At 36.5% G+C, this 25,118-nt stretch overlaps 5 protein-coding genes across 8 annotated transcripts; 2 read left to right on the forward strand and 3 right to left on the reverse strand.

Moving 5' to 3' along the window:
- The first annotated feature begins 1,569 nt into the window (after positions 1 to 1,569).
- On the forward strand, positions 1,570 to 13,091 carry LOC110371205 (GPI ethanolamine phosphate transferase 2). 3 transcript variants are annotated; one of them, XM_064038362.1, is made up of 14 exons: positions 1,570 to 1,649; positions 3,078 to 3,264; positions 3,463 to 3,649; positions 3,899 to 3,964; positions 6,257 to 6,466; positions 6,922 to 7,125; positions 7,669 to 7,802; positions 8,152 to 8,345; positions 8,707 to 8,897; positions 9,321 to 9,910; positions 10,236 to 10,348; positions 10,523 to 11,148; positions 11,583 to 11,755; positions 12,172 to 13,091. In XM_064038362.1, the coding sequence occupies exons 2-14, from the start codon at positions 3,107 to 3,109 to the stop codon at positions 12,425 to 12,427; spliced, it is 3,102 nt and encodes a 1,033-aa protein (XP_063894432.1). In that variant the 5' UTR covers positions 1,570 to 1,649; positions 3,078 to 3,106; the 3' UTR covers positions 12,428 to 13,091. The 3 variants fall into 3 exon arrangements, with proteins under 3 accessions (XP_063894432.1, XP_063894431.1, XP_063894433.1); XM_064038361.1 differs by lacking the exon at positions 1,570 to 1,649 and having other exon boundaries at positions 1,833 to 3,264; XM_064038363.1 differs by lacking the exons at positions 1,570 to 1,649; positions 3,899 to 3,964 and having other exon boundaries at positions 1,833 to 3,264.
- On the reverse strand, positions 12,948 to 19,218 carry LOC110371206 (peptidyl-prolyl cis-trans isomerase FKBP8). Its single transcript, XM_021327336.3, has 8 exons — positions 19,057 to 19,218; positions 18,734 to 18,922; positions 18,144 to 18,287; positions 17,121 to 17,383; positions 15,492 to 15,738; positions 14,897 to 15,175; positions 14,468 to 14,581; positions 12,948 to 14,162 (listed from the first exon to the last, which is right to left on the reverse strand). The coding sequence occupies exons 2-7, from the start codon at positions 18,920 to 18,922 to the stop codon at positions 14,495 to 14,497; spliced, it is 1,209 nt and encodes a 402-aa protein (XP_021183011.2). The 5' UTR covers positions 19,057 to 19,218; the 3' UTR covers positions 12,948 to 14,162; positions 14,468 to 14,494.
- A 404-nt stretch (positions 19,219 to 19,622) lies between these two features.
- LOC110371274 (cyclin-dependent-like kinase 5) lies at positions 19,623 to 21,015 on the forward strand. The gene is made up of 2 exons (XM_021327434.3): positions 19,623 to 20,393; positions 20,721 to 21,015. The coding sequence occupies exons 1-2, from the start codon at positions 19,736 to 19,738 to the stop codon at positions 20,957 to 20,959; spliced, it is 897 nt and encodes a 298-aa protein (XP_021183109.1). The 5' UTR covers positions 19,623 to 19,735; the 3' UTR covers positions 20,960 to 21,015.
- LOC110371273 (heat shock protein 67B1) lies at positions 20,720 to 22,661 on the reverse strand. Its single transcript, XM_021327433.3, has one exon. It carries the CDS (start codon positions 22,573 to 22,575, stop codon positions 21,577 to 21,579), a length of 999 nt encoding a protein of 332 aa, XP_021183108.3. The 5' UTR covers positions 22,576 to 22,661; the 3' UTR covers positions 20,720 to 21,576.
- A 1,077-nt stretch (positions 22,662 to 23,738) lies between these two features.
- Positions 23,739 to 24,905, reverse strand: LOC110371265 (DNA replication complex GINS protein PSF3). 2 transcript variants are annotated; one of them, XM_064038170.1, is made up of 3 exons: positions 24,801 to 24,905; positions 24,315 to 24,583; positions 23,739 to 24,217 (listed from the first exon to the last, which is right to left on the reverse strand). In XM_064038170.1, exons 1-3 carry the CDS (start codon positions 24,844 to 24,846, stop codon positions 23,993 to 23,995), a joined length of 540 nt encoding a protein of 179 aa, XP_063894240.1. In that variant the 5' UTR covers positions 24,847 to 24,905; the 3' UTR covers positions 23,739 to 23,992. The 2 variants fall into 2 exon arrangements, with proteins under 2 accessions (XP_063894240.1, XP_021183100.3); XM_021327425.3 differs by having other exon boundaries at positions 23,761 to 24,217; positions 24,677 to 24,840.
- Between the last annotated feature and the right edge of the window lie 213 nt (positions 24,906 to 25,118).

Consider the following 25,118-nt stretch of genomic DNA (forward strand, 5'->3'; position numbering starts at 1 on the left):
ACAGGGAACAGATCTATAGGTATAATCCAAGATTAGAAAAACTACTAATTACCTAATTCTTCTTCTTCTTTCGTGTCGATGACATGTCTTATAGTGAGACTACACTTTGTCAGCCCAATATGCCGCCACAGCGAGAGCACGGCCGGATGCACTCATAAGGTCCTGCCGCGAGCAAGTTTCAGGGCACAGCGGACATGCGATGAGGTGGGATTACCTAATGCAAAATGTTTTATAGGTTTACAATTAGGTACTATTTACCTTTGAATCACTTCATTGATGGAACTTATACCTACCTTATATGTTGCATTCAGTTCTAGAATGTAACCGAACGATCCTATAACCAAATACATTAAAAATCTACCTTTTTTTGAGACGGGAAATCATCAGATGATTCTCCAACTAGTCCAACTGTCTATTTGCATAAAACACATCTTTGTTCCTTCTGGGGCCCTTTGTGTACCTAGGCCGCGGTAAATATTTCGAACAAGCCTTGGTAAGCCAAGTTATGAAATCTACAATAGTTAGAGTAGGTAGCTTTTTTAAGGTTCAGTTTAGTTATTCAGCATTAGATAGTAGGTATACTCAATAATTCCAAAATCATGGACACCGTTCCTTTCTAAAAATATTCCCGAATTTATTTACCAAAATTCTGTAGGTGTCATTCGAGAACAAATCCACCTTCTCATATGTAGTAGGAGGATGATGCTTCATACGCCATCATTCCAGATCACTATTCTCTGATAGTAAAGAGTATCTTTAGTAGTATTGTCACCATACGTCACGAATGATCAAAATAAACAGCTATTTTTAGTTCGTGACAATTTTATCCCAATACAAGAGTAGTGCGATGATTGTAGAACTTATAAATAGACATGAAGAATACTTCGGCCAACATTGTAGCGTAAATAAACTGTTAATCATTTTGCTAGAATTATCCGAATAAAAAAAGTGATTTATAATGTCAACTAAAACTTTGTAAAAACGATGCAATTTTTCGCCAAGAACTTTTCTGAGCAATTCTATAGAGCATTCGATCCTTACTACTAACAAATGTTCTTTATTATGCTCGACATAGTAAATAACACTAACTCTACGTGTAAAAGAAGTACTTAACTGAAATTAAACATGGTAAAAACATGGGTAGATCCATAAAGTAAGTTGCTTTGCGAGGTTTTTTAATCAGATAAGTGAAAAACTTATTCACCTGATTACGAAGCTTTCAAGTCTCATAGCTTGCATTATAATAATAAAAACCCAATATAATCTTTTGCTGTTAAGTGCAATAACAGATTACCGAAGAATTGATGTTCTTTGTTCAGGTTTAAGGTACGGTTATAACTTAAAAGCCTAGGATCTGAACATCACAGCAATTGATAAAAAGTAAAACGTCATTATGACTTTGACAGTGACACTGACGCATATTCATTAGTGTTGTGTTTTATTTTTATCACAATCGAGACTCGTTGTACGACAGTGTTATTTACAAAGTATTGAGTATACTAATCGATTCTTTTTCATATATTATCGAATTTATAGTTCATGAGAATATAGACTGTGTGTAAATACAGTTCGTGTAGCTTATTTGATAATAGATGCAGTAACTGCTATGAATATTTCTGATAACAATTGATAATAATTAACTCAAGTGGGTGAGTGACAATTTAGTGTCGAAATCGATTGTGTAGGAAGATGAATAAAATTCCAAGGTTACAATAACTAAGAACAACACTTGACTACATGACTACACCGGCAAAGTAGACATGGGCAAAATGTGTCATTGAAAAGAAAAGATAGATATGCATCTTTCACTCACTGGGATATGAATCACTCTTTCATATCTTTATATCAGTAGCTCAGTATAACTCAGTAGCTCGTTTAAACTCGCAACTCGTGTGCGGCTCACTCATTCATTTAGATCATTCAGATATAGTGATAGGTTGGTTGTTTGCATCTTTCTGATATATTGAGCGGTTGCGATTGAACAACTTTTTTCTAATTAAAAAAAATACTATTCTTATGACTGTAGGTACAACCTACTTCTTTTATGTTAATTAGTTCAATGAATAGTCAATCGCAATCTAGTATTGAGTATAAGCATTAGTTTAGTAAGTATTAGAAAATAAAAATAGAAATAGCCTTCTGATTTCCCTTCATACTTTACACAGGCTTAGGACTGTCTACCTACGAAATTATTTACGTGAAAATTAAATTTTAGTTCAAAATGTGTATTTCGAGTCAAAACATGTTTGTTCGGTAGGCGGTAAGTTTTCAATACATTTGACAAGATTATAATACCGAAATATTCACTAAGGACAAACAATTATAAGCCTTATGCGTGAGCAATAGAGTTAACAACTTATTATTGGGTGTCAACTTATTGTGGTCAAAGTAACGACATTCGTAATCGTATGGGTGCGAGCGAGACGGCTCGCTTGACGTTCAACCAATGGCGCGCGACGAAGCTATCCGACGCCACAGATTAGTTAGTACCCGACGCGATGACCGACGAGTGAGTGAGGTGTAAAGAAAGATATACTGAACTACTGACACATTCGGATATGTAAAGATATGAAGAGTGATTGATTCAAATGGAATGATTCATATCATTTGTATCTATCACTCCTGAGTTACCCATCTCTACGGCAAAGGGCTATTTCGATTCGATGTCAAAAAGACCTCTTCTATATTTTTTGTTTATCTTTCTATGAACTCCGCTCTTTTCTTGTATAATCATTGAAGGGATTCTTTAAGAATAGTTCTTCCATTACTTCCATATGCCTGCATTAGTTAGGTTACTCAATGCTGTAGTGTTATTGATAATAAGTCGGAGCGATCTTATCGTGAATTCGTGATCGTTTCTGATAAAAGCTGAATAGGTGTACAGATACACGTCGCGACTCGGCGTGTGTTGGATCAAATAAACCTTATCCGCATTACACAATGCGATTTCCTACAGCGGGAAAACGAGTACTGTTGATATGAAATATTGCAGAAGCGAAAGCGTGTTTACGTAGCGTAAAAATCATCGAGTGCCGGCCTCCCGGCGATTCAAATTTAGTGTTCGTGCATGTTTTAAGTGACTGGTACGCGGCGAGGGTCGATCGTCATGCTGTCCTGGATACAGCACCGATGGACCGGCCTCTGCCTCCTCGTGACGGGCCTTGGAGCCCTCATGCTCTTCCTCTATGGATTTTTCCCGCTGAAATACCATTCCGGGAAAATGTCCCATTTGGATGATCTGCCAAACTTTATTGATGGTGTCAGGTTAGTTTGAATCAATATCTATTTCTATTCTTGAATTCAGAAATTTAGTGTAATAAAATCAAGTAATTCATTACTTATCAGCAATCAGACTTAATCTTTATTGTTCATAAATTACTGTAATGATGAAATGCGTTGAGTGCCAATTATATGAAATGATCCAAAGAGTTTATATTCAATATTCTATTTTCAAATTTCCAGTATTGACGGCCAGCAAGTGTACAATTCTGGTGAGAATACTGTGGTTCTCATGGTCATAGATGGCCTCCGTTATGACTTTGTTACTGAAGAGTACATGCCGTACACAGGACAACTACTTAAGAACAAGTCTGGGTGTATATATGTGTCTGTGGCTGAACCTCCCACTGTCACCATGCCTAGGATCAAGGTAGGAAAAACATTCTAATATGAATCACCCATACATGAACAGAAAATATTTTACTACTACTTAAGAATATTTTTTTGTAAATTGCAGTGAATTGAAGATTTTATTCAATTAAGTTCTATGTATAATGTATTACAATCACAAAACCAAAGAAAAGATTATAAATCACATTTTTAATGTTACAAATATTTCCAGGGTCACATAAAACTTACATAAAACTTATTACATTGTATATTATTCTGTTATGTACAGTCACCTGAACGTAAGAAGGAAAAGGCACAGTGGAGGCGCACTATAAACTTCTGGCGGGATATATTTGCAAGTGTCACCTTTAAATATAATATAGACTAGTAGTATTTGTTCAGCTTTCCATGCATGGCTATATAGACAAAGAAAAAACAAACAATTATACTTATGCTGAAAAAAAAATTTTCATTATTATTTTTAAAACTTAAAGAAGATTAGAATTGTTAACTAAAATGTTTTTTCTTTGGTCTTGTGTTTGAAATAGTTGATCATTATCCAACTTTTAATAAGGGTTATTTGTGTTTTTATTTCATAGTCATTGGTTTGGGATATTTGGGTTTATCATTGTATTTTACATCACATGCTTTAATTACATAGTTTTTTTAATACTTTAACAAATCCTTATAGTGTGTATGCATTCATAGTAAATGTATTCTTAATTTTACACAAAAATATTTAAATACAAACACAATACCAGATAAGTTATGTACAAAGGCCAGCTTAACCCCAAAAGAAAATGTTGTAAAGTTTTTGTTTGAAAATATTGAAATAAAAATGCTTGCTTTGAATTGATTCATAGCGAGCATTTCAGCACCATTAAAGACATATTGAAACATTCTAATCAACAAGACATCCAACAAATAGGTAATCAAACTGATATCTAAATTTTAACTTAAAGAATGAAACATTGTTTTAGGAAGATCACAAGTATGCATGTTATAATTAGTCTTAATTATAACATGCATACTTGTGATGTTTTAGTTTAGTTAGCGTGATCAAAAGCGTATAGCATGAAGATATGCCGGCCGGTATTCCTACTTCATTTTAACGATAGTTTCATCACCAGTCATATAAAATTATTGATGCAATACATATACATACATTGTAAATATGCTAATAACGAAAAAGGGTTGAAAACTTTCATTGAATTTTATTGTATTTATTATTTTCTTGCTATATGCTGTTAGATTCGTTTCTCTCTTGAATGCAGGAGTTACTAACCAGCTGGAATTTAAAATCTTTGCTCTAAGAAAAAACAAGCAATAGTGAGATGGTCATAAAACTCCAAATCACATTAGCACACATAATTACAACTCAAAGTGATTAAATCAATTCTTATTACTCAATTAATTTATTAATAATTATTATTAATGATCAATATTACATCGGTTCCTGCAGTTCCGAGTCACTGCACCTAGTAAATGTACTAAACTAGTCATGCACATCGCCTTTAGGAAGAGCACGCATTAATTGATATCTAGACTTTCCCTTCCTTATGGCTCCCTTTCTCTGTGTTAGACAAATTGACTGTCAGTGACGGATTAGGCAGGCTTGGGGCCGTAGAGCGGGCCCCTGTAAGTACCTAGTCCTAAAACAATCGCCTAGTATATCTTACTAGCCGTTTTATCGCGGTTACAGCCGCCCTCTGTGGGAACTGCTACGCGTACCGAGATAAAATATAGCCTAGGTTACTCGGGAAGAGTATAGCTTTCCAACAGTGAAAGAATTTTTCAAATCGGTTCTGTAGTTTCGGAGCCTATAAAGTACAAACAATAAAATGCTTCCTCTTTATTATATTAGTATAGAAGTTAAGACTAGGTGATCGAGATTTATGTTCGAAAAAATCGGTTCGCGCGCTGATTATCCCTAGGACCAAGGGTGCAGGGCCCTCGTAATCGCGGGGTCCGTAGTAATTTCTACTCTTGCTATATTATGTTTTAATCCGTCACTGCTCATACTTGGGTTAGTCGTGTGTTTGAATGCGTTTCCGCGTTAGATATGCTGGCGTGCCTTTGTTGCAATTTTGTTGAGGTGCAAACATTGTAAAGAAAATGAAGATAGAGTATTTTGTAACTTGAGCCACACAGCAATTCTTAAACTATTTTGTTTTCATTAATAGGAAACACTATCATAAAACGTCTATTATGTTCTTCATCACATGTGTATTTTAGCTTCTGGCACGTTTTATTAACATTCTGATAATATATAGGCACATACCACCCATAACTCGATTAACTGTTTAGTTAATACATTCCTAATCATAATACTTGGGCTGGGTAATTGGGTGTAACGGCTTTGTTTTTTGTTTGATGGCAAAGCGCTTTCGCAGCGTAGGACGTCCACCAACGAGGTGGACAGACGACCTTATAAAGGTCGCCGGAAGACGCTGGATGCAGGTCGCTTCCAACAGGTATCTGTAGAGATCTAAGGGGGGGGCCTGTGTACAGCAGTGGACGTCCTATGGCTGAGATGATGATGATGAAAGCGCTTTCTGTATACTTTGCGGTGTGCTCTGGCTACTAATCAAACTAATCATATTGGGTAAAAAATGCCTCAACTAATAAAAATAACATTATCTTCCAGGCCATGATGACAGGCAGTGTATCGACATTCGCGGACGTAGCTCTCAACTTCGGAGCGCCGGCAGTCCGCGGGGACAGCGTGCTGCGCGTCGCCAACGCTAGAGGGCGTCGTACCGTCATGTATGGTGATGATACGTGGTTGAGACTGTTCCCGGGACTGTGGGCTGAGTTTGATGGAACTACGTCGTTTTTTGTCACTGATTATACTGAGGTAATTATAAACTTACTAGCTATTTTCGAGCGATTTCACCCATGTCCAGTGAGAATTATTGCCCATACCAGGGTAAAGTATGTATGTTACTCGGGAGGGTTTAGCTTTTTAACAAGTGTAGCTGTTCAAACATGCAAAAATATTTAGAGAGAGAGATCTATATAAGGTAATAATTATTAGGCAATGACAAGATTTATTATATTTTGTTTTACATCCCCTTACATTGCCAGACTTGCGTCTAATTTCTGCCTCATATAAAAACTATTTGAATGCGCTATTTATCGAGTTCTTGCCAAACGTAGGCTGAACTATACTATGTATTTGCCATTGAGTTAAGCAAGAAGTATTCTAGTAATTATAGCAGCTTGTATTTACAGTATCGGGTATCTTTATTATCGTATAGCTCTTTTAAAAAATAAAAACAAAAGTTTTCCTCAATAATGTCCCTTTTGCAGGTAGACAACAACGTTACGAGACATCTAGACAAGATATTGACACCAGACGAACAAAAGAAACCTACATTTGACTTCCTAGTATTACATTACCTGGGGTTGGACCATATTGGACATTTAGAGGGAGCTCGGAGCCCTAAGATCAAACCGAAGCTCTTGGAAATGGATGAGGTCGTGAAGAAAATATTTACCGCTATGCAGAAGTGGGTGAGTAGTCCTCGTTTTTCGAATTTAATTTGAACTTGAATCCTACTAAAACATTGCAAAAGTAATGTCATGATCGTGCCTTCTGAATTTTACATTAGTAGGCAGTTCCTAAAGTTAAAGTGTTCATAATAGGTCAACAAACCAACCCAACCAATGACAAGACCATTGAACAAGAAAATTGAAGAAAAAATCTTGTGTACTTCTTACGAAAAATTATATTACGTCATGACAGCTCATATATCGTTAAAGATTGTCTTAGTTTTTTTGAATATTCAATCAGAAAATATTGTTCAGTATTTGCTACATCTATCAACTCGTTTATGCATATTTTGGTACTGCGAAATCAACCTTAAGCCCATTCATTCTCTTATAATGACCGAAATATGCTCAATAACTTGCATTATACCGTTTCTTAGCCCTATTCCGTAATGACTGAAATGCTCTCAACAACTGACCTTTTACCGTTTCACACAGGTTATTTCTTCTGTCCCCCCCCACAAATTCCCCCACAAATTGCCTAACCAATATCACCCTTATTCTCAGGACCGTAACGGCGTACTAATAGTATGCGGTGACCACGGCATGCGCGACGCGGGCGGACACGGCGGCGCCACGCCCAGTGAGGTGCTGGTCCCGCTGGTGTTGGCCAGGAGTGGTGACTTCGTGTGTCCTCATCCGTATGTATTGTGTGGATTATGTGTTCTTGTAAATGTTCGTGTTTGTGTAAATAGTATTGTAGTATGCTACAAAAAAAGCAAACAGCTACATACAAGGTCTTGACGATGCATGCAAACATGATGCCATTTACACATTTTGCCATTTACGAGCGAACTCCAGTTTTTATTGTCAATAACAAGCCCTAGTGTGTTTTCTCAAATCCATCCGACGACCTCCTGACGTGGAATAGGAAACCAATACTATATGTATATGGTCTTTCTTGATGTCTCATCGGGCCCTCGCTGTTTCCCTAAAATATTGTTTTGATGTCTTGTTTTCTCATCAGTCCTCATTATTTTGTACCCACAGCCTAGGCCGCGGCCCCACAGTGGCTCAAGTAGACGTAGCACCCTCAGTATCATGGCTGCTAGGCTGTCCTTTCCCGGGTGACAGCGGCGGCCGCCTGCTGCCCGCACTGCTGCCGCAAGACACGCGGCAGCACCTGTATCTACTGCACGTGCAGGCGCAGCATAATGCTAAGCAGGCACTGCCTACTGACACCGGTATGTAGAAGCAAATATGTTGCAATATGTGAAAATATATAAATATCTCATTTTAACACGCTTATCTTGTAACTAACAATGTATGTAAGAAAATCTTGGAATCTTAATTTTTTAGGTCCAATTAGGGATGCAAAACGCGGAGAAGTGAAAATTATTGCTACGTATTTTTTAGTCACCTGCCCCTCATGTTTGCAGAAACATTGAAAAATCCAACTAACTTAACCACAAATGGCTGAAACTCCCATCCCAAAAATCAATTTAAAAGTCAATTCCACTGATACATTTGTATCCTCTAAAAATACACACCCTCAAAAAACCTCCTTTTTGATAACTCTATTACAATATTCCTCTTCATCCACAGAATTCTACAAGCAATTCCAACGTGCTGAGAAGCAGTTCGCCCACTACCTGGCCACCGGACAGCAGAGCGCTGCTAAGATAGCTTGGGAGTTCTACGAAGACTCGCTTGAGAAGATGTCTGAGTTCCTAACTGATACGAAGACCGAGTTCGATATGTTCGCTATTGGGATGGCTATTGTTGTGCTGTATTTGGTGAGTAAAAGTATACAATACTTTTTTTATAAATTTTTGATAAAAGTTCTCTTGTGGAGTTAATAAGGAAATAGTGTGTTAATGTTAATGACGAGACTGCTATCGATGGTTTCTCTAAGCTCAATTTTGAGCTGCTAGATTACAGTTGCGGCAAAAAAAGATGACTTAAATTATTTAAGTCATCTTTTTTAAGTTAAATACACACCACAGGCTACATTAATAAAAATATAGACATCAGAAGACCTCTTCCTTTTAGGAGATGCGGTTTTTTATTTTTTCATATTTCTTATAAGTTATTAGTTTTTTATTTCTTATAAGTAAAAGGTTTTTTTTTTCAAAACGACCCTCGTCGTTTCTTGTCTAGCTTACTTTGATGCTTATACTTGAGTACATATAAGTATTTGAAGTAACCACTTGTTCCAGATCGCCACTTCACTCCTCTTCGTGACTCTATACTCATTCCAACCCGAAGCGCGTCGCAAGACCAGTATGACGTCCCACTCCCACCACAGATCCAACGCCGGCTACATCATCGCCTTCCTCGTCATCTTCTCTATAACGAGTGCCATACTGACCACCGCGTGTTTCATCACGGAAACCAAAAGCCAAGTCTGCCATTTCACTTCTCCTTGGATACTAGTATTAACTGCTATAGCTTGCGTTTTTACCACCACATATTTTATTATAAAAACTGGTATAGAACGCATAAAAGATTTGTCTACTCTATCTGAATTGAACAGTACAGATTATCTCTTAATTGGTGCTACTATATTCCATTGCTGGTCGTTCCTTGGTACAAGTTTCATTGAAGAAGAACATATGACTTGGTACTACTTTTGGAATACGTTAATGTTCTTCGTTCTTGTTAGAACTGTGGTGGTTTTGTTAATGTATTTGAGTAAAAAGTGGACGGGGGCTACGGAGGTGCAAGAGAAACCCGAGTTGGCGCAGCGAATGAGTGCGGTTGGAGTCGGGATATTACCTAAATGGGTGATGCTTATTGCTTTGCATAGGTAAGGATTTTATTTTACAAATTCGTCTTAGTGGTTGTCCAGAGTTATTTCCCCTTATGTCTAAAGACAAATACCACATAAATAGACGACTTCTACAAAGAAAGAAGTTCAGATTTGATAACCTCCTCCTCTTTGGGAAGTCGGTTAAAAACACCCCCTTGACTCTTCGATGCCTTATTTCATTATAACTCTCAATATTGCACTTAATCGTACTTACTTTATTCACCCAGTTCTCTTCTTCGTAATCGTATATTTTTTTTGTTTTCTGGTCTTGTCCATTCATACTTGTGGCAAAATATATTTTCATGATGTTTAATTTTCTTAGGTATCTTAGAACAATGAATCAAACGGGAGACCGGTGGCTATTCCTACCAGACACTGCCGACTGGCTGAATGCACCTGAGAATGCCTTTTATCTTCAAGCTCATTTAGTTATAGGTAAGACATGAACAAGTCAATAGTTTATTTTATTTCATATGCACTTAAAAAAACTTTCTGAAGTTTTTATACCGTGTAATGTTTTCTTTTTTAACAATTTTTTTCTATGATTATTGTCCTTTATTTATTTTTATTTAGTTTTAGCTACAACATATTATGTCATTTTTCTTGCAGGTACAATAGCGACCTTAGCAATATGTCTCTACAACCTCCGCTACGTAAACAACGTGGTTTACATACAAACAGGATTAACAATCGCCGCAGTAGTCTGCATACTATGCTACCGAATCACTTCCAAAGCCCTAGAAACACCAATCGATGAAATCAAAACCTGGGACGCGGTACAAATAGTCAGCATATTCTGGGCTATATTAATAGCGCAGTTTATACTAGAAATTCTATCATACATAGGTGCTTTGAAGTCTTGTGGTCTAAAACCTGTGGAAAGAAACGCCTCAAGTGCTAACAAATTCGTTTACAATAAGCCTAAGGCGAAAACAGAAGATTATTTCTATGAAACTTTGATAGAAGAACCGTGGAACGTCGATGAAGTGAAGTTAAATTTAGTGCGATCAATCTCTCATTTGATGTTGAATGATCTAATGTTAATAGTTGTGTTGTTAATGAGGCCACACAATGTGATAATGGTGCCGAGTATTTATATAACGTGTGTGTTAACATCTGAGTGTATGGACCATAAGTTGTTGGACTCCAAGTCCGGCAAAAAGACTGAAGTGGTTGATATACTTAGTAGGACTCTAGTGCATATGTGGATTGGTATCCTGTTCTTCTTTTATCAGGTGAGTTGTTAATTTTATAATTAGTCCATTATTTGTTTCGTTATGTACTTCCCATATGTAGGTAATCCGTTATGAACTCGCTGTATATACTTCCTTATGTACACCCCTTAAACTCCCTTTATACTACCCCAATATACTCCCTCATTTATTAACTCTATGTACACCTTTTAGTACTGGCCTTATATACTTTTTTATGTACTGCCCCTACGAACACCCTTATGTACTTCCTTTATCTCTTTTTGTATTACCTCTATGTACTCCTTCCGATTTAGCAAACGCATCTCTTTATCTATACTAGATAATTTTTAAGTTTGTATGTAGGTTGTAATCATTGGATTTCCATAATTCTTTCACTGATAGATAGCTACGCGGTTGGGAAAACGGCTAGTGCTTTATAATATGAGGCAACATTAACCTTAATTATTATTTTCCAGGGCAACTCCAACAGCTTGTCGTCAGTAGACCTGGGGTCGGGCTACGTGGGTCTGCGCGAGTACTGCCCGGTGCGCGTGGCGCTGCGCATGGGGCTGCACGCGTACGCGGGGCCCGCCATCGCCGGCGCCGCGCTCTTCTGTACTGTGGCCAAGCATAGTGATACGTGGCAACAGTGAGTAGCATTAGATATAAGCTGTTTTTGCCCAAACTATTTTGAGATCGGCTTCCAGTCTTCTTGAGTCAGCATCATCAGCTGCCTGGTCTTTTCCCAACTGGAAGCAAGTACCAGTGTTTTACAAGGAGCGACTGTCTCTCTGAGCTCCTCAACTCAGACTCCTCACTCTACCAGATACTATCGATAACTGTTGGTAAAGCTGGTTGTCAAACTTTATGACTTCTGACTACCAGTAACGACTGCCAAATAACAACCGTGACTTCCGAAACGCGAAAGATCTTGACATGACAAGATTGTCACCTACCCACGGGCCGTCCGTGTAAAGAATAGCTTCTTATGATCGATCGATCCGCAAGACTCTTACTAAGCTCAGAATCAGAAGAATTTCAATTAAGTTCGTATATTTTTTTCAGGTACTTACAAACAACATGGCGAGCAACGAACATCCTCGCATTACACCGAGTATATTCAGTAGTAATATACTGTGTTATAGCAACCATCTTCAGAGACCATCTGTTTGTATGGAGCGTGTTTTCTCCAAAACTGCTGTACGACTTCGTAGCAACAGTGTTCAGTGTCCAAGCTTTAGCTACCATTGCGCAAATAGAAGCTCTAGCTCATATAACGAACTGGCTAGCCAGAATGTTCACTTACAAGTCAAGACTGTGATATACAAATTGTATAGTTACCTGAGGTATATTATATTTTAAATGATATAGTGAATTGTGAGACTATGCCATGAATGTATTGTGATCATCATGTGTTTAGCGGCGTCCATTTAGAGTATAAACTTATTTATGGCTTGTTCCACCACTTTTGGCTATGTCGCGATAAACTAATGTATGTATTTTACAATAATTTGTTACATAATTCCTATCAGAAGTGGTGAAACGAACCCTTTATATTTATTTTTATTGTTATCTAATGGGTTGTAAGAGGCTTAGTGAAACGTACAAGCGCTCTCTTATAAACACATGTTCTATTAATGAGTAATTATGTATTTTGTACTTATACTGATTGAATACTAACACAGCAATAAAACTAAATCTATAGTTAACTCTTAGGACCCTGAAAAGGTATTTAATGTTTGTTTTGACATTCCTAGAACAAAATTAATATAGTTACTGTTGTTGTTATGAATTACATATATAACATACTTACATAGTATAGGATTCAATAATAAAACAAATTATTTTAACATATTTTTTTATTAGTGTAAGTGTATACTGGAACCACCATTTTTTTTAAGTTTTTTTATTCATATTGATATCCTATAGGAGTCGTAGCGACTCCTTACCAAACCAATGTCCTAAATAAATCTAATTTTACATTACTTTGTGTGCTTTATTCAACTGACAGACAACTGAATCATTTATATTTGTAAAAATATTACGTTGGAAAACATTGTAAGGCCGTTGCACCACCCAAAAGCGATGTCTAAAAGATAAACTTGAAACTATGTAATTTACCTAATGAATAGCTACCTGAAGAATGCTGGTGGGGAACAACAACGGATACATAAATGCGAGTGAAAAGCACCCATAAATTGGAGGAAAGCGCCTCTCACACTTTTTCATAAAAAAATATTGATCCTAAATAAAAACAAAGTTGGAATGCTTCAAATATTTACCCAAATGCTTCCATCTTCCTTTGCAAATATAAGAGTCGAAAAATATCTTCGAGTTTGACTATTATCTTGTCTATTTTGCTATCTATAAATATCTTCTGCATGACCTGATTTTTAGACATTGAAGTATAATATACCTACACATGGATATGATACATTTTGGCACTAACTATAAACAAACAATTTACACATATAATTTAAATATACATAATTATATATGTACATAGAAATTTAGACATAAATGCACGTGGCGGCGAATCGTGAAAGCCAATGATTAACATGAACTAAACTGTAACTACTCTCTTAGCCCCTTGTAACTATACAGAAGGTACATTTAGTATTGTCTAACATGGAATAACAATGATTTTTGGAAACCCAGATCTATGTAGGATTATATCCACAACAGTTATGTTTTATATTCTTACTAAATCAACAAAATCAGTTGTTACCTCCCATTTGTTCTAATCAAATACTGTCCGACGACCACATAATTTAAGTCTGCTGCAATTGTCATAGCGAAAACAATTCGTTACTTGTATAAATATAGTAAAAAAATAATCAGATTGCACTTTAGCAATTGTAGACAACTCTTTTTAAAAGTAAATATTTACAGCAGTAACAATAACTATACATAATAATATATTTTGCCGTTTTCAATACGTAGGGCGAAGACCGATAGCTGAAAGGCTTGATTTTCTTACTCAGCGAAGATATGACGTGGCCTTAAGTATAGTGTGCACCATCCCCCTCCAATAACACCATTGGATTCTCCATTACCTGAAAAAAAAGGTTATAACACATAAGTCTTGTGTCATTAGTAACACCTAAGCTTATCAGTATTGTCTCATTAGGCTGCTTGCCCACGTCAGACTTATTGCAATGTATGTTTTGTTATGTATAATCCGGCCTATCTTATGTAGGACTTTATGACCAGGATTTTCTGTTGCGCTATTGCTATCAGTGTGGGTCGGAAACTTGGATCTATTTTACTGTTTCAGCACATTTTTTTTTCTGGAGACAATTATGCAATTAAAATTTAATCTTATACCAAAAGACTAAAGTTTACAACGCAATATCCTTACTTGTGGTGTTGCGGTCGATCCCCGTGGTCAATGCGCCTGTATCTTGTAGCGGTACACCAGCACGCTCGCCACTCCCATCAGGATGCTCAGCAGCAGCGAGCCCCATACCAACATCTGAGGAAGAAATTAGGCCGTTACAAAAGTAAGAAAATAGATTACGCAAAGAAATTCTACACTATTTTTTCTTCCAAAATATTTATAAAAATGATTAGTAGGTTAAACTGGCTGGGTGGCCTCGTCAGTTCGGTCTGTTAGGGAAATGAAACCGCACATCTAGTTGTGCGGTGGAGAGGTTTCCAGGCGAAAATCTTTGAACTGCCAAGTACCGTCTACATATCTTGGATAGTCGCGATGGATAACCTCCCAGAATAGAAGCCAGAATGTTTAGGGGCAATCCTTATACACATATAAACAAAAAAAAAATCTCACCTTAGTCCTACTAGGTTTCTTATCAGGCGATCCAGCTTTCGGGGGACTAGTGCCCAGCATCCGTTTAGCCAATCTCCTCTCGACGGACCTCTCTCTAGTGGCCCTTTGTTCACATCTCTGCAACTCTTTCCTCGCGCCCGAGTCATCCGGGGCTGCGGCCGCGGCGGCCCGGGCGGCTTCTAGGGCTTCGGAATTACGCCCCATCGATGATAAAATGCGGGATTTGCGGTATAATGCCTTCGCATTCTTCGGTTGGCAGGTCAGGACTCTGGTTACTGCCTGCAAATTTTGGGAGATTGGTTAAAATTGTACCAGGTGAGTCATGACGGGAATTTGTTGTGGATAAGTTATTTTTAAACAAGTGATAATTTCTAGTATATTTTGGCATATCAACAAATATTATCATTAATTGCTGTTGTACTTGCATTATAGTTTTATCTCCAAAATCGTCATTATAATAACGATACAAAGACTTAATGATCATAACACCTGTAATGTCAAAAAGCGGCTCGACATCAACTTTTTATCCATCTTTAAACTAAAGCCTTAAGCTAGTTTTAAACCTAATCTAACGTGTCTAAATCTTTCACCATACCTGCAGAGCAGCCTCATAAGCCCCCGCCTTCAACTGCGCAGCAGCCATATTATTATGCACTCTAAGCCGTTCCTCCAACAACGCCTGCAGATCATCGCTAGTTGGCGCTATATCCCCACTGGGAGTGGGAGCGGTGATGCCACCATCGCTCTCGTCCAGCACGTCTAAAGCTCGACGGTATAGTTGTACCGCGAGGGTCGGTTCTCCACGACCGTACCACCAGTTGCCGCGGGCACGGCGACGGATACTGAAAAGTTACATGAGCTTTATTTATATGAGCATAAGGTTCAAAGCTAGTGATGAAAAAATATCTAATAAGTAAAGACGTATACAAGAAAGAACTCGACTATTTAATTCCTTCATATAACTTTTTTTCTCTTTTTTAAATAGATCGGTGGAACTTTAGCGGGTCATTTAAAAACAGAGTTTCAACGAAATCTGTAACTGGAATAATATTATGAAGTGATGGCTTGTTATTAACAAAACAAATGAAGATCGTGATCAACCATTTATCTTTATTAGATTGTACAAATATTTGCAGTTTGACAAGACAAAGTCGTACGTTCTTTCAAGTTTAATAACTTCTTGTAAACAATAACAAAATATGGCAATAGCTATATTTAGACCCATTTTTGGTCAAGGTCACAACGTGCTAACTGTTACTTCCACCGCAAAATGCGCAGTAGATATCTTACGATATGTATTAAAATTCTAATTTCATGGCCACCATGACCATTAACTAAGATATTGTAGAATTCATTATAAATCTTATTTTTTGGCAACTCAAAAGCTGGCCTTTTAACATTGAGCTTTTGGCGTTGGTAATGCCAAAAAAATTGGGTCAGCATTAGAAAAGAATTCTTAAAACAGTGTTCTAGCGAAACGCTTGATTAGTAAAACAGTATACGTTTTACACACTGACCCGAATAAAAAATCGTACAATACAAACGTCCAAGCATTTGTCAACGTTTAAAAATGTGCCAAGGATCCGATATCTACATGAATCCGAGTTTTATGTAAATATATTCAAGGGCGTTACTTCTAAACAATCCTCAGCATAATAGAATAATATCATACGTGATAAGAAAGGAACTTGTCTATAGTATAAATATTAACCACTTTCTATTTCTTACGTCGCAATATTTACCGTTGTTTTTGACTGTAGTGGTAACATAGGCACATTTAAAAAAATACCTACCTGGCTGTTGACTTACATATATTCTTGTTATTAAAAATAAACTTGTTGCTTAGTCAAATTATCATAAATATAATCTGTATTCTTATTTTAAAATGATAAAGATAATTCAAGTTCTTTACGAAGATATGCTAAAGTCATTAACCTAAGCCTGTTTCGATGCAAAAAATGAAGCTAGCGGCTCGGCTAATTAATTTAAAATGTTTATGTATACAGGTTTAACATTTTGGTACCTTTCTGGAGCATTTTAGTAACTTATGCTTTTACGTTAATTTTTTTAATGCTTTTACGTTAATTTTTTTATGTGTAACGGCTTAGGCCCGCGCGCTAATCTTTAGCCGTAATATATCCATACAATCAAAAACGTAAGGTTTAACTTTGATTCCCTCATTTCTGAATCTGACTTTAGTTAAAAAAGTATTTGCCACACTCACCCTGTCTCCATCCTTTCAGCAATCGGCAAATTTTCGTGTTCCGGCTCTTCTACCCAATCATGAAGTTCCACACGAGCTTCTAGCCAGGTGTCTGCATCTATCACCGGGCCTTCATACTTGGGCCCATCGATCTCTCCTACTAGGCCCAAACTCTCACCTGGCTTCAGCCCAATTTCACCATAACCAAACCGTGGGTTCATTTGTAGAAGGCATTCTTCACCTTTGTACATCATTGTTACTGCTAGGTCCAGCCCTTGCAGAATCTAAAATGTAATAATGAAAAATAGCTTTAAGACTAACAAGGGAAATTAAATTGAGATTAATAATGTTGGATAGTTTTTGTCCTTTGTTATAATGTACTTTCTTTGTCCTACTAACAATTTCTTTGGCAGAGTTCCACATCTTTCTTTTGCATTTCAACAAAGGGATAATATAAAAAAATAAAGACTATTATTTTATTTTCTGTAAGAAATTATTGGAAGCATTCTTGACCCTGATATTTGGCATACATAAAAAGCAGATGTCTCTATATTGTGAAATAGTTCCATCATTTTTATGATAGGGAGTGCAAAGTTTCATAAAACATGGAGTAATATAAAATGATAATCACACATGCTTTGACAGACATAATACTAAACAATACAACTATTGCACCCTTGTACATAAAATGCTGATAAGATTAAAACATAATATAAACTTTGTAACACTTCCTTTGAGTGCTAAACTCAACCAAGTTTTGGTATCACTATCAATAATAGACAGATTCATGATAAGATTGCTTGCGCCTATTGTGGTGGAAAATACAAAGTCAATAACTGATTATAATCATAATTGCATTTAATTATGCATGAAAAGTTTTATCTCTCAAGTGAAAAAATCCTTTGTCTGAACTCAAATCAAATTAAAAGTATGAAAAGTTGCAATTCAGCATGACGCACAGGATTTTTTATTCTAACATGATGATTATTACTCAGCATAAAAATTTGTATAACCTGTTTAAAAAATAATATTAAAATAACTTACTTCATTGTCACCCAAATATATCTTAACATGATCCCTTTTTTCCACAACGGTATCTGTGTCTTTAATTTTGACTTCATAGCTAATTCGGCAAATATCACTTCTGTGGGGTCGGAGACCATTTGATTCTTCACCAACTTTTATTATCTGTAAAATAAAGTTATTTAACTCATTGAAATATTTAAAGTTTTAGATCTTAAGAAGTAAACAATAGTATTGTACTGTATTATACACACCAATGACTTTCAACTTGTGTAATGTTGTTGTTATTATATGAATCACTGACAGAAAAAAGGAACTGTTGATTGAACATAATGTTTTCTATTTACATAACTTTACATACCTACCGATAATCAATTTTAAGTGACAAAAAAGAAGGTTATTAACAAGGATATGAGTGAGTTTGCAAAATTACTACACAATATAAGAAGTCTACAAAAAATGGTGAAGTAATCAACCTCATTTAGTTATGAGTACTTACTTTCTTACAAAATTAAGGGCATGGAGTACCTAAAATAAAATTCTAAATCCAACTATAAACTTGAAATTGTTGAATTAATGTAAATCTACTCAGATAATCAGTGGCAGCTGACCTTTTTAAGTAGTGCGCCTGACCCTAGCAAATCTTGCCACTCATCAGTTTTTGTTTCTTCTGTCTTGTCTTTGGAAGCAGCTGCCTCGGCCAGCTTTGCCTCCTCGATCTCATGAGCCGCCGCGGCCGCGAGGTCTTCGAACGAGCTACTCTCCGACTTGTCCACCAAAGTTCCTTCGCCCTCGCTCATCTACAACACGCGCTCGTGATATGTGATCATCGTCAACTAATACGTAATAATGTTTACTCTTTCCGTACAATTTACACATTTTAACACGATACACAAAAATATACAATGATTTAAAATAATCATAGCAGTCTTACCGTGGCAGCTCAATTATTCAAATAAAAATAAAATTTAGAATACTTTCCAAAATAATAATAATGAATAATATGACAATTCAACTTTTCGGATTTGACTTGACTTTTTTGTGAATGATTTTATTTGATTGATCATTTGAATGAATGTTTGCAAACACGAAGGTGTGCTCAGAATCGATCGAACTATTTTACACATAAGCGTAAAAAGATTTAAATCACGTTTAAAAATACAACTTTAAAGATTTACTTTGGGGAGCACTAACTTAATGTTAACTTAAATTGTATTTCGTTTTTAGAAAATAAACTTCTTAAGCTTATTTTATATATAGAAAGTAAAACAATCTTTTATTTTGGCGCATTTTTCGAATTCGAGTTTCGAACAAACGTGCGTTTAAAAGTTTGTTATCGAAAGGTAAAAAATTATCTTTTTTATCATTAATCTTTACGGCATGACCATAACTGCCTTGTGGAGAATAAACCAATTTCAGAAAATAATATTTTATAATTTTTTGAAGGTTTTGTAATAAAAACGAAAGGTAAAAAGATATCCCAACAATAAGGTGACAAATAAATAAGTGTCAATGTCAAAGTAGTCACAAAAGATCTGGGAGGAGGAGCAGTGCTTCACCGAGCGGAATAAACAATCGATTTTACAGCCCTGTTTAATATCAAATTGTAAAATATGCAGAAATACGAAAAACTAGAAAAGATCGGAGAGGGAACTTATGGCACTGTATTCAAAGCCAAGAACAAAGAAACTCATGAAATAGTGGCTCTAAAGCGGGTGAGGTTAGATGATGATGATGAAGGAGTACCATCGTCCGCTTTGCGTGAAATATGTCTTCTCAAAGAGTTAAAACACAAGAATATTGTTCGGCTATACGACGTCTTGCATAGTGAAAAGAAATTGACTCTTGTATTTGAGCATTGCGATCAAGATTTGAAGAAATATTTCGACAGCTTGAATGGTGAGATAGATTTGGACGTCGTCAAGTCTTTTATGTATCAGTTGCTCCGAGGGCTTGCGTTCTGTCACAGCCATAATGTACTGCACCGGGATTTAAAGCCTCAGAATTTGTTGATTAATAAAAATGGGGAATTGAAATTGGCCGACTTTGGCTTGGCTAGAGCTTTCGGTATTCCCGTGAAGTGTTACTCCGCAGAGGTAGTGACGCTTTGGTACCGGCCCCCGGATGTGTTGTTTGGCGCCAAACTCTACACTACAAGCATTGACATGTGGTCAGCTGGCTGCATATTTGCTGAGTTAGCTAATTCAGGAAGGCCCCTATTCCCTGGGTCTGATGTTGATGATCAGTTGAAAAGGATTTTCAAACTTCTTGGTGAGTTATTATAAATCAATTAGGCTTTTAATGAGTCAATTCATCAATCAAAATTGATTGAAATCTTACTACACCTATTAAAAAAATTGTGTTGTGAATGTCATTTGCTTTAACTGTATTTCTGGCCCTCCAATATCATACAATGTCATTATATTGATTAACAAACTGGTTCAAAGTGGATATCATTATATAAACAAATACTTCACACAAGCATACACACTGACATGTCATATTATCATAATAATTAGATGAAATTGTCAGTCTTCTCTCCTAACAAGATGTATTTCTGAACTGAGTATTAATGTGTTTACAATACTGCTGTTACAGGTACTCCAAATGAAGACACGTGGCCTGGTGTGACCCAGCTGCCTGACTACAAGCCACTGCCAGTTTATCAGCCAAGCTTAGGACTAGCACAAGTAGTGCCCCGCCTGCCAGCTCGGGGCAGGGACCTCCTTGCTCGTCTCCTCACCTGTAACCCCGCCCTGAGGATGCCTGCCGACGATGCCATGGCTCATGCATACTTTCACGACCTTAATCCGTCTGTGAAGAATGACCGATGTTAACAATCAATACGTCCTTACCGCTGCACCTCAGAACTCTTGGTTAGTGATAAAAACAATGACGAGGTGCACGAGTGTTGTGACGAAGAGACTTAAATAGACTGTAAGGGATGTCATTTTAGTGGAGCCAGTGAATTTATAATAGTCAGTGTGTTTTTGCATTTACCCTATATATTGTTATTCTGTTGTTTTTTTTAATTTGTTTTACATCTAGTAAGCAAATAGTGTTTAAGTATGACGTATTTAATAGACAAAATAGTCAGTTCTTCTAAGTTATTGCAGTTGTATATAGATAAATCTATTCTTGGAATAAGGGAAATCCCCTTCCAATAAAAATAATGTAACTGGGTTTGTACTGCTAATGTGTACTTGATATTAGTCTTCAATGATCTCTTTATATTATTTATTGTTTTGATATTATTATGCTTCACCACAGTGAGGTTTCCTTTAAAGTGATATGATTTTATCATAAATGAAATTATTTAATAATGCTAATGATATAATAAGTTAACAAACCAATTACTTAAACTTAACATAAATTAAGATTGCAATTTGTAATGAAAGTAAGAAAAACTTTTATAGTTAAGCAATAAATATTATTATAAAAAAAAGGTGATATTTTATACATTTTCAGCAGCCTCTTTCAATTCAGCACTGATGATGTCACTAACATATTCACCGATCTTCCCACTGGTCTTTATTGTTGAGCACATTGTTGATGATGACTTGTACGATGACGAACTCTCTTCAATCAGTGTCTTTGACGAATTAGTCGAGCTTTTCATTGCACAGGAATCCGAAGTTGATGCCAAACTTCTTTGTCCTAACTGTTCAGTCAATTCCGACAACCCCATTATCGACTTAGCTATGGTTTCCTCAATTTTGTTGGATGTGGCGCCGATGTCCGGAGTGGCTTTCTTTTCAGGTGTTGTGCTCGTGATTTCAATAACTTGTTTAGACGACATTTTCTCACCATTCGTATCGGATATTGCTTCCTTAAGTAGTTCAGGTTTCAGGAGACGACTGTGCTCTTCTTTGTGTAATATTTGAGTTTTATTTAAGCTACAGGCCTTGTCTTCGATATCCTTATTATTTTCCTTGATAGAATTTTGCATAACTTCTGAAGTCGTTTTAGTCTCGATTTGGGTTTTCTTAGGAATCGTTCCGCACATCTTGATTGGTACAATTTTTTCTACGCCCTTAGATATCTTCTCAGAAATGATGGTGAGAACACCATCTGAAGACATTGAGGAAGTGACGTTCTCTGGGGGACAGTTACTTGGTAGGGGATACCGTCTTCTAAACTGTCTCGAGATAAATCCGTGCGCGTCAGGTCTATCCTCGTGTTTCCCTTCCACTATAATTTCGGTATCCGTCACTTTCACGCTGATATCGCTTGGGCGAAAATGTTGTACATCCAGAGTTATTTTATAGTTACCTTTCTCGTTTTCTATTGTAGATCCGAATTCCTTGGAAACGCTTTGGCTATCGTACATTTTCCAAGGTCGAAAATAGTTCGAATGCATGTCGTAGAAGGGGCACAGGTAGTCCCGTCTTCCGCACATGCCGAAGCCATCGTCTGATAGCCACCGAGCGGGGCAGATGCGTGGAAACTCCATGTTTTATGTGCGACGTGAGAACACAAGTAAACAATCAGAACGACTGAGCTACACGGACTGTGCCAAATGCTTTTATAGACAACTACTTCCTATTGTAAAATGCTATATGGTTGCCTCTGCACGTGTTCTTTTTATTTTCGTACGAATCGAAATAATATCTACCTATCGATCCACTGAAGTGGACCCTAAACATAATTAGGAAAAAAAAAACTACGAACTAAAAAAAATATAAGTAATTTAAACTTTTTTCCCCTTCAATATGAGCAATTCAATTAAAGTCGAAGCATCTATTTATCTTCGTATTTAACGTGATGGGAATGCACCTAAGAAAAAAGATCGCAGGATTCGAACCCGCAGTAGGTAAGTGGTCAAGTAGGCTCACGGTCAACCACAGCGCCATAACCGTTTAAAATGTTGTAAGTAAATTCTTCAAATAGGTACTGAATTAGATCCTTTTGTTTTGATAGCAAGGCTCACCCCTGAAGCAAACATCGACACCGATCATTGATGGAACTCGAACTTTCTCATCAGTATAAATAGCCTGACATTCAAACGTAGATCCTCGGCTCCAATGAGCTTATTATTAGAATCATGATCGAATTTCTGTTGTTAATTAGGTCTTCCTGTTTACTGTTTAGCTTTAAGGTGTTTAATTTTTTTTATGACGATATATTTGATGCGGTCGATAAGCCAAAAGGCCATCCATATTAATTTAAGGACCCTATCTGGCCTTTGGAAGACATCATAAGCTATTCGCTTAGATTGCTTGACATGATACAACGAAATCTTAGATGGATGACCTGTGAATGGATTTATTACGTCACTTGTGTAATTGGCGGGATTGAAGTCACGATCTCTGGTTCACCAGGCTGACGGCTCAGCCATTGGGTACAAAGTAGGTACTTTATTTAGCCATTGGGCTATAGCTAATTTTTATAAGTAATTTTTTGTAAAAATTCTGTTTTTGTAGGTACTCGTAAAATCTGGAAATACATATTGGAAGAGTATGTATGCCCATACAAAAGCAGTAAAATAAGAAATAAACTTTACAATCTATTATAAAAAAAAAACGAATTTGAATTAAAGGTAAAACACAATTCAATTTCAATAATTTTATTCTAGGCTTACACATAATTATATATATTTAATCTTAGTAGATATCTTATCTAGCTATACTGGCTCAGACAACTGTATTATATGCTATGCTGAGCATTATGTACAAAAATTACAAATTCACACATACATATTTATTACATATTCAATTTCTATTTGTAACTTAATCTGTTTATCCTTGAAAATGTTAGGCTGAGAATAATTAGGAAAATGAAATAACAATACAAATAGCTAAATTATTATAAATTGAGATGGTCAGAAAAATAATGTATATAAATCTGTTGCTACTATCTTTACAATTTATCTACAGCATTTCCATTTCAGCCCGTTTCCTTTTGCGGTGGTTGGCAACCATATTAGCAGTAGTGAGTACACTGTCTCCTCTCTGCAGCCAGCCAGCTAGAGCCCTCTCCATACTGGCAGCTTCAGCAGCCTGGAGCCGTTCACTCACGGACAAGGGTTGTATGGCCCCCACAGAGTCTGTGGAAACACTGGCAGACAGCAACATTCTGAACCTTTGTCTAAATGTCTGAAAGAGTAAAAATTATATGGATTGAGTCAAATGGCTGAAAGGTACAAGTTATTCTCATAAGCATGTTTGGAACAGAAGAACTTTGTGTACTCACATTGATAAGGGTAGATGTCACTTCACCTTTAATATCATGCTTAGCAATGTAGCATCCAAACTCATAAAAATATTGACTTAATTTGTGCATATCTACAGTACAGGCGTCAGCGTTTAATATCTCTCTATAGGAATCCTTATAAATTTTAGGCAATTCCACTGACACTAAAGGTGGTCGTCTAGCATGTAAAGATTCGGCTAACCACAAAGGTATTTCTACATTAGTTCCAGCTTTTAAGTCATCATCTGCTGCGGAGGGATCTAGGAATCCTAGAACAGTACACACGACATACTCATAATGTTTATTTCAATAAACAGAAAACCAAAGATGTATTCCACATGCGAAATCAACTTGTTACTGACCCATTTTTGGTAAATCGTGTAAAAATTTACAAGGAATTTTCTCATTTGTTACTAAAATATCAGATATAGATAAATAACTACTATTCTCCATAGTTTAAAGTAATTTATTTTACTGATTATTTACCGTGATCTTTTGGCGCTCTTTTGATTTTTTTTTTTTTTTTGTCCATCCATAGGGCAGGCTAAAGTAATGGCGCTCTTTTGAATTTTAATTTGTTTTGACATTGACGTCCTGCCAGAAATTAAAAAAAAAATGACCAACAGTTAGCTCAATATACACCGAGGGAGGTATGGGATATTCGTATAACGACTGAATTGTTTGGACAAAGACTTTCTGTAACGCCTAAGTGGTAGCTTCATTACTTACTTTGCAGTTAATAGCACTTAATAAAGTCACACCTGGGGCCAGGGTTTTTACAGGGTATAAATAAGCCATCTTCAA

This window comes from Helicoverpa armigera, chromosome 15 (assembly GCF_030705265.1).
Source record: "Helicoverpa armigera isolate CAAS_96S chromosome 15, ASM3070526v1, whole genome shotgun sequence".
In the NCBI taxonomy this organism is placed as follows: Eukaryota; Metazoa; Arthropoda; class Insecta; order Lepidoptera; family Noctuidae; genus Helicoverpa; species Helicoverpa armigera.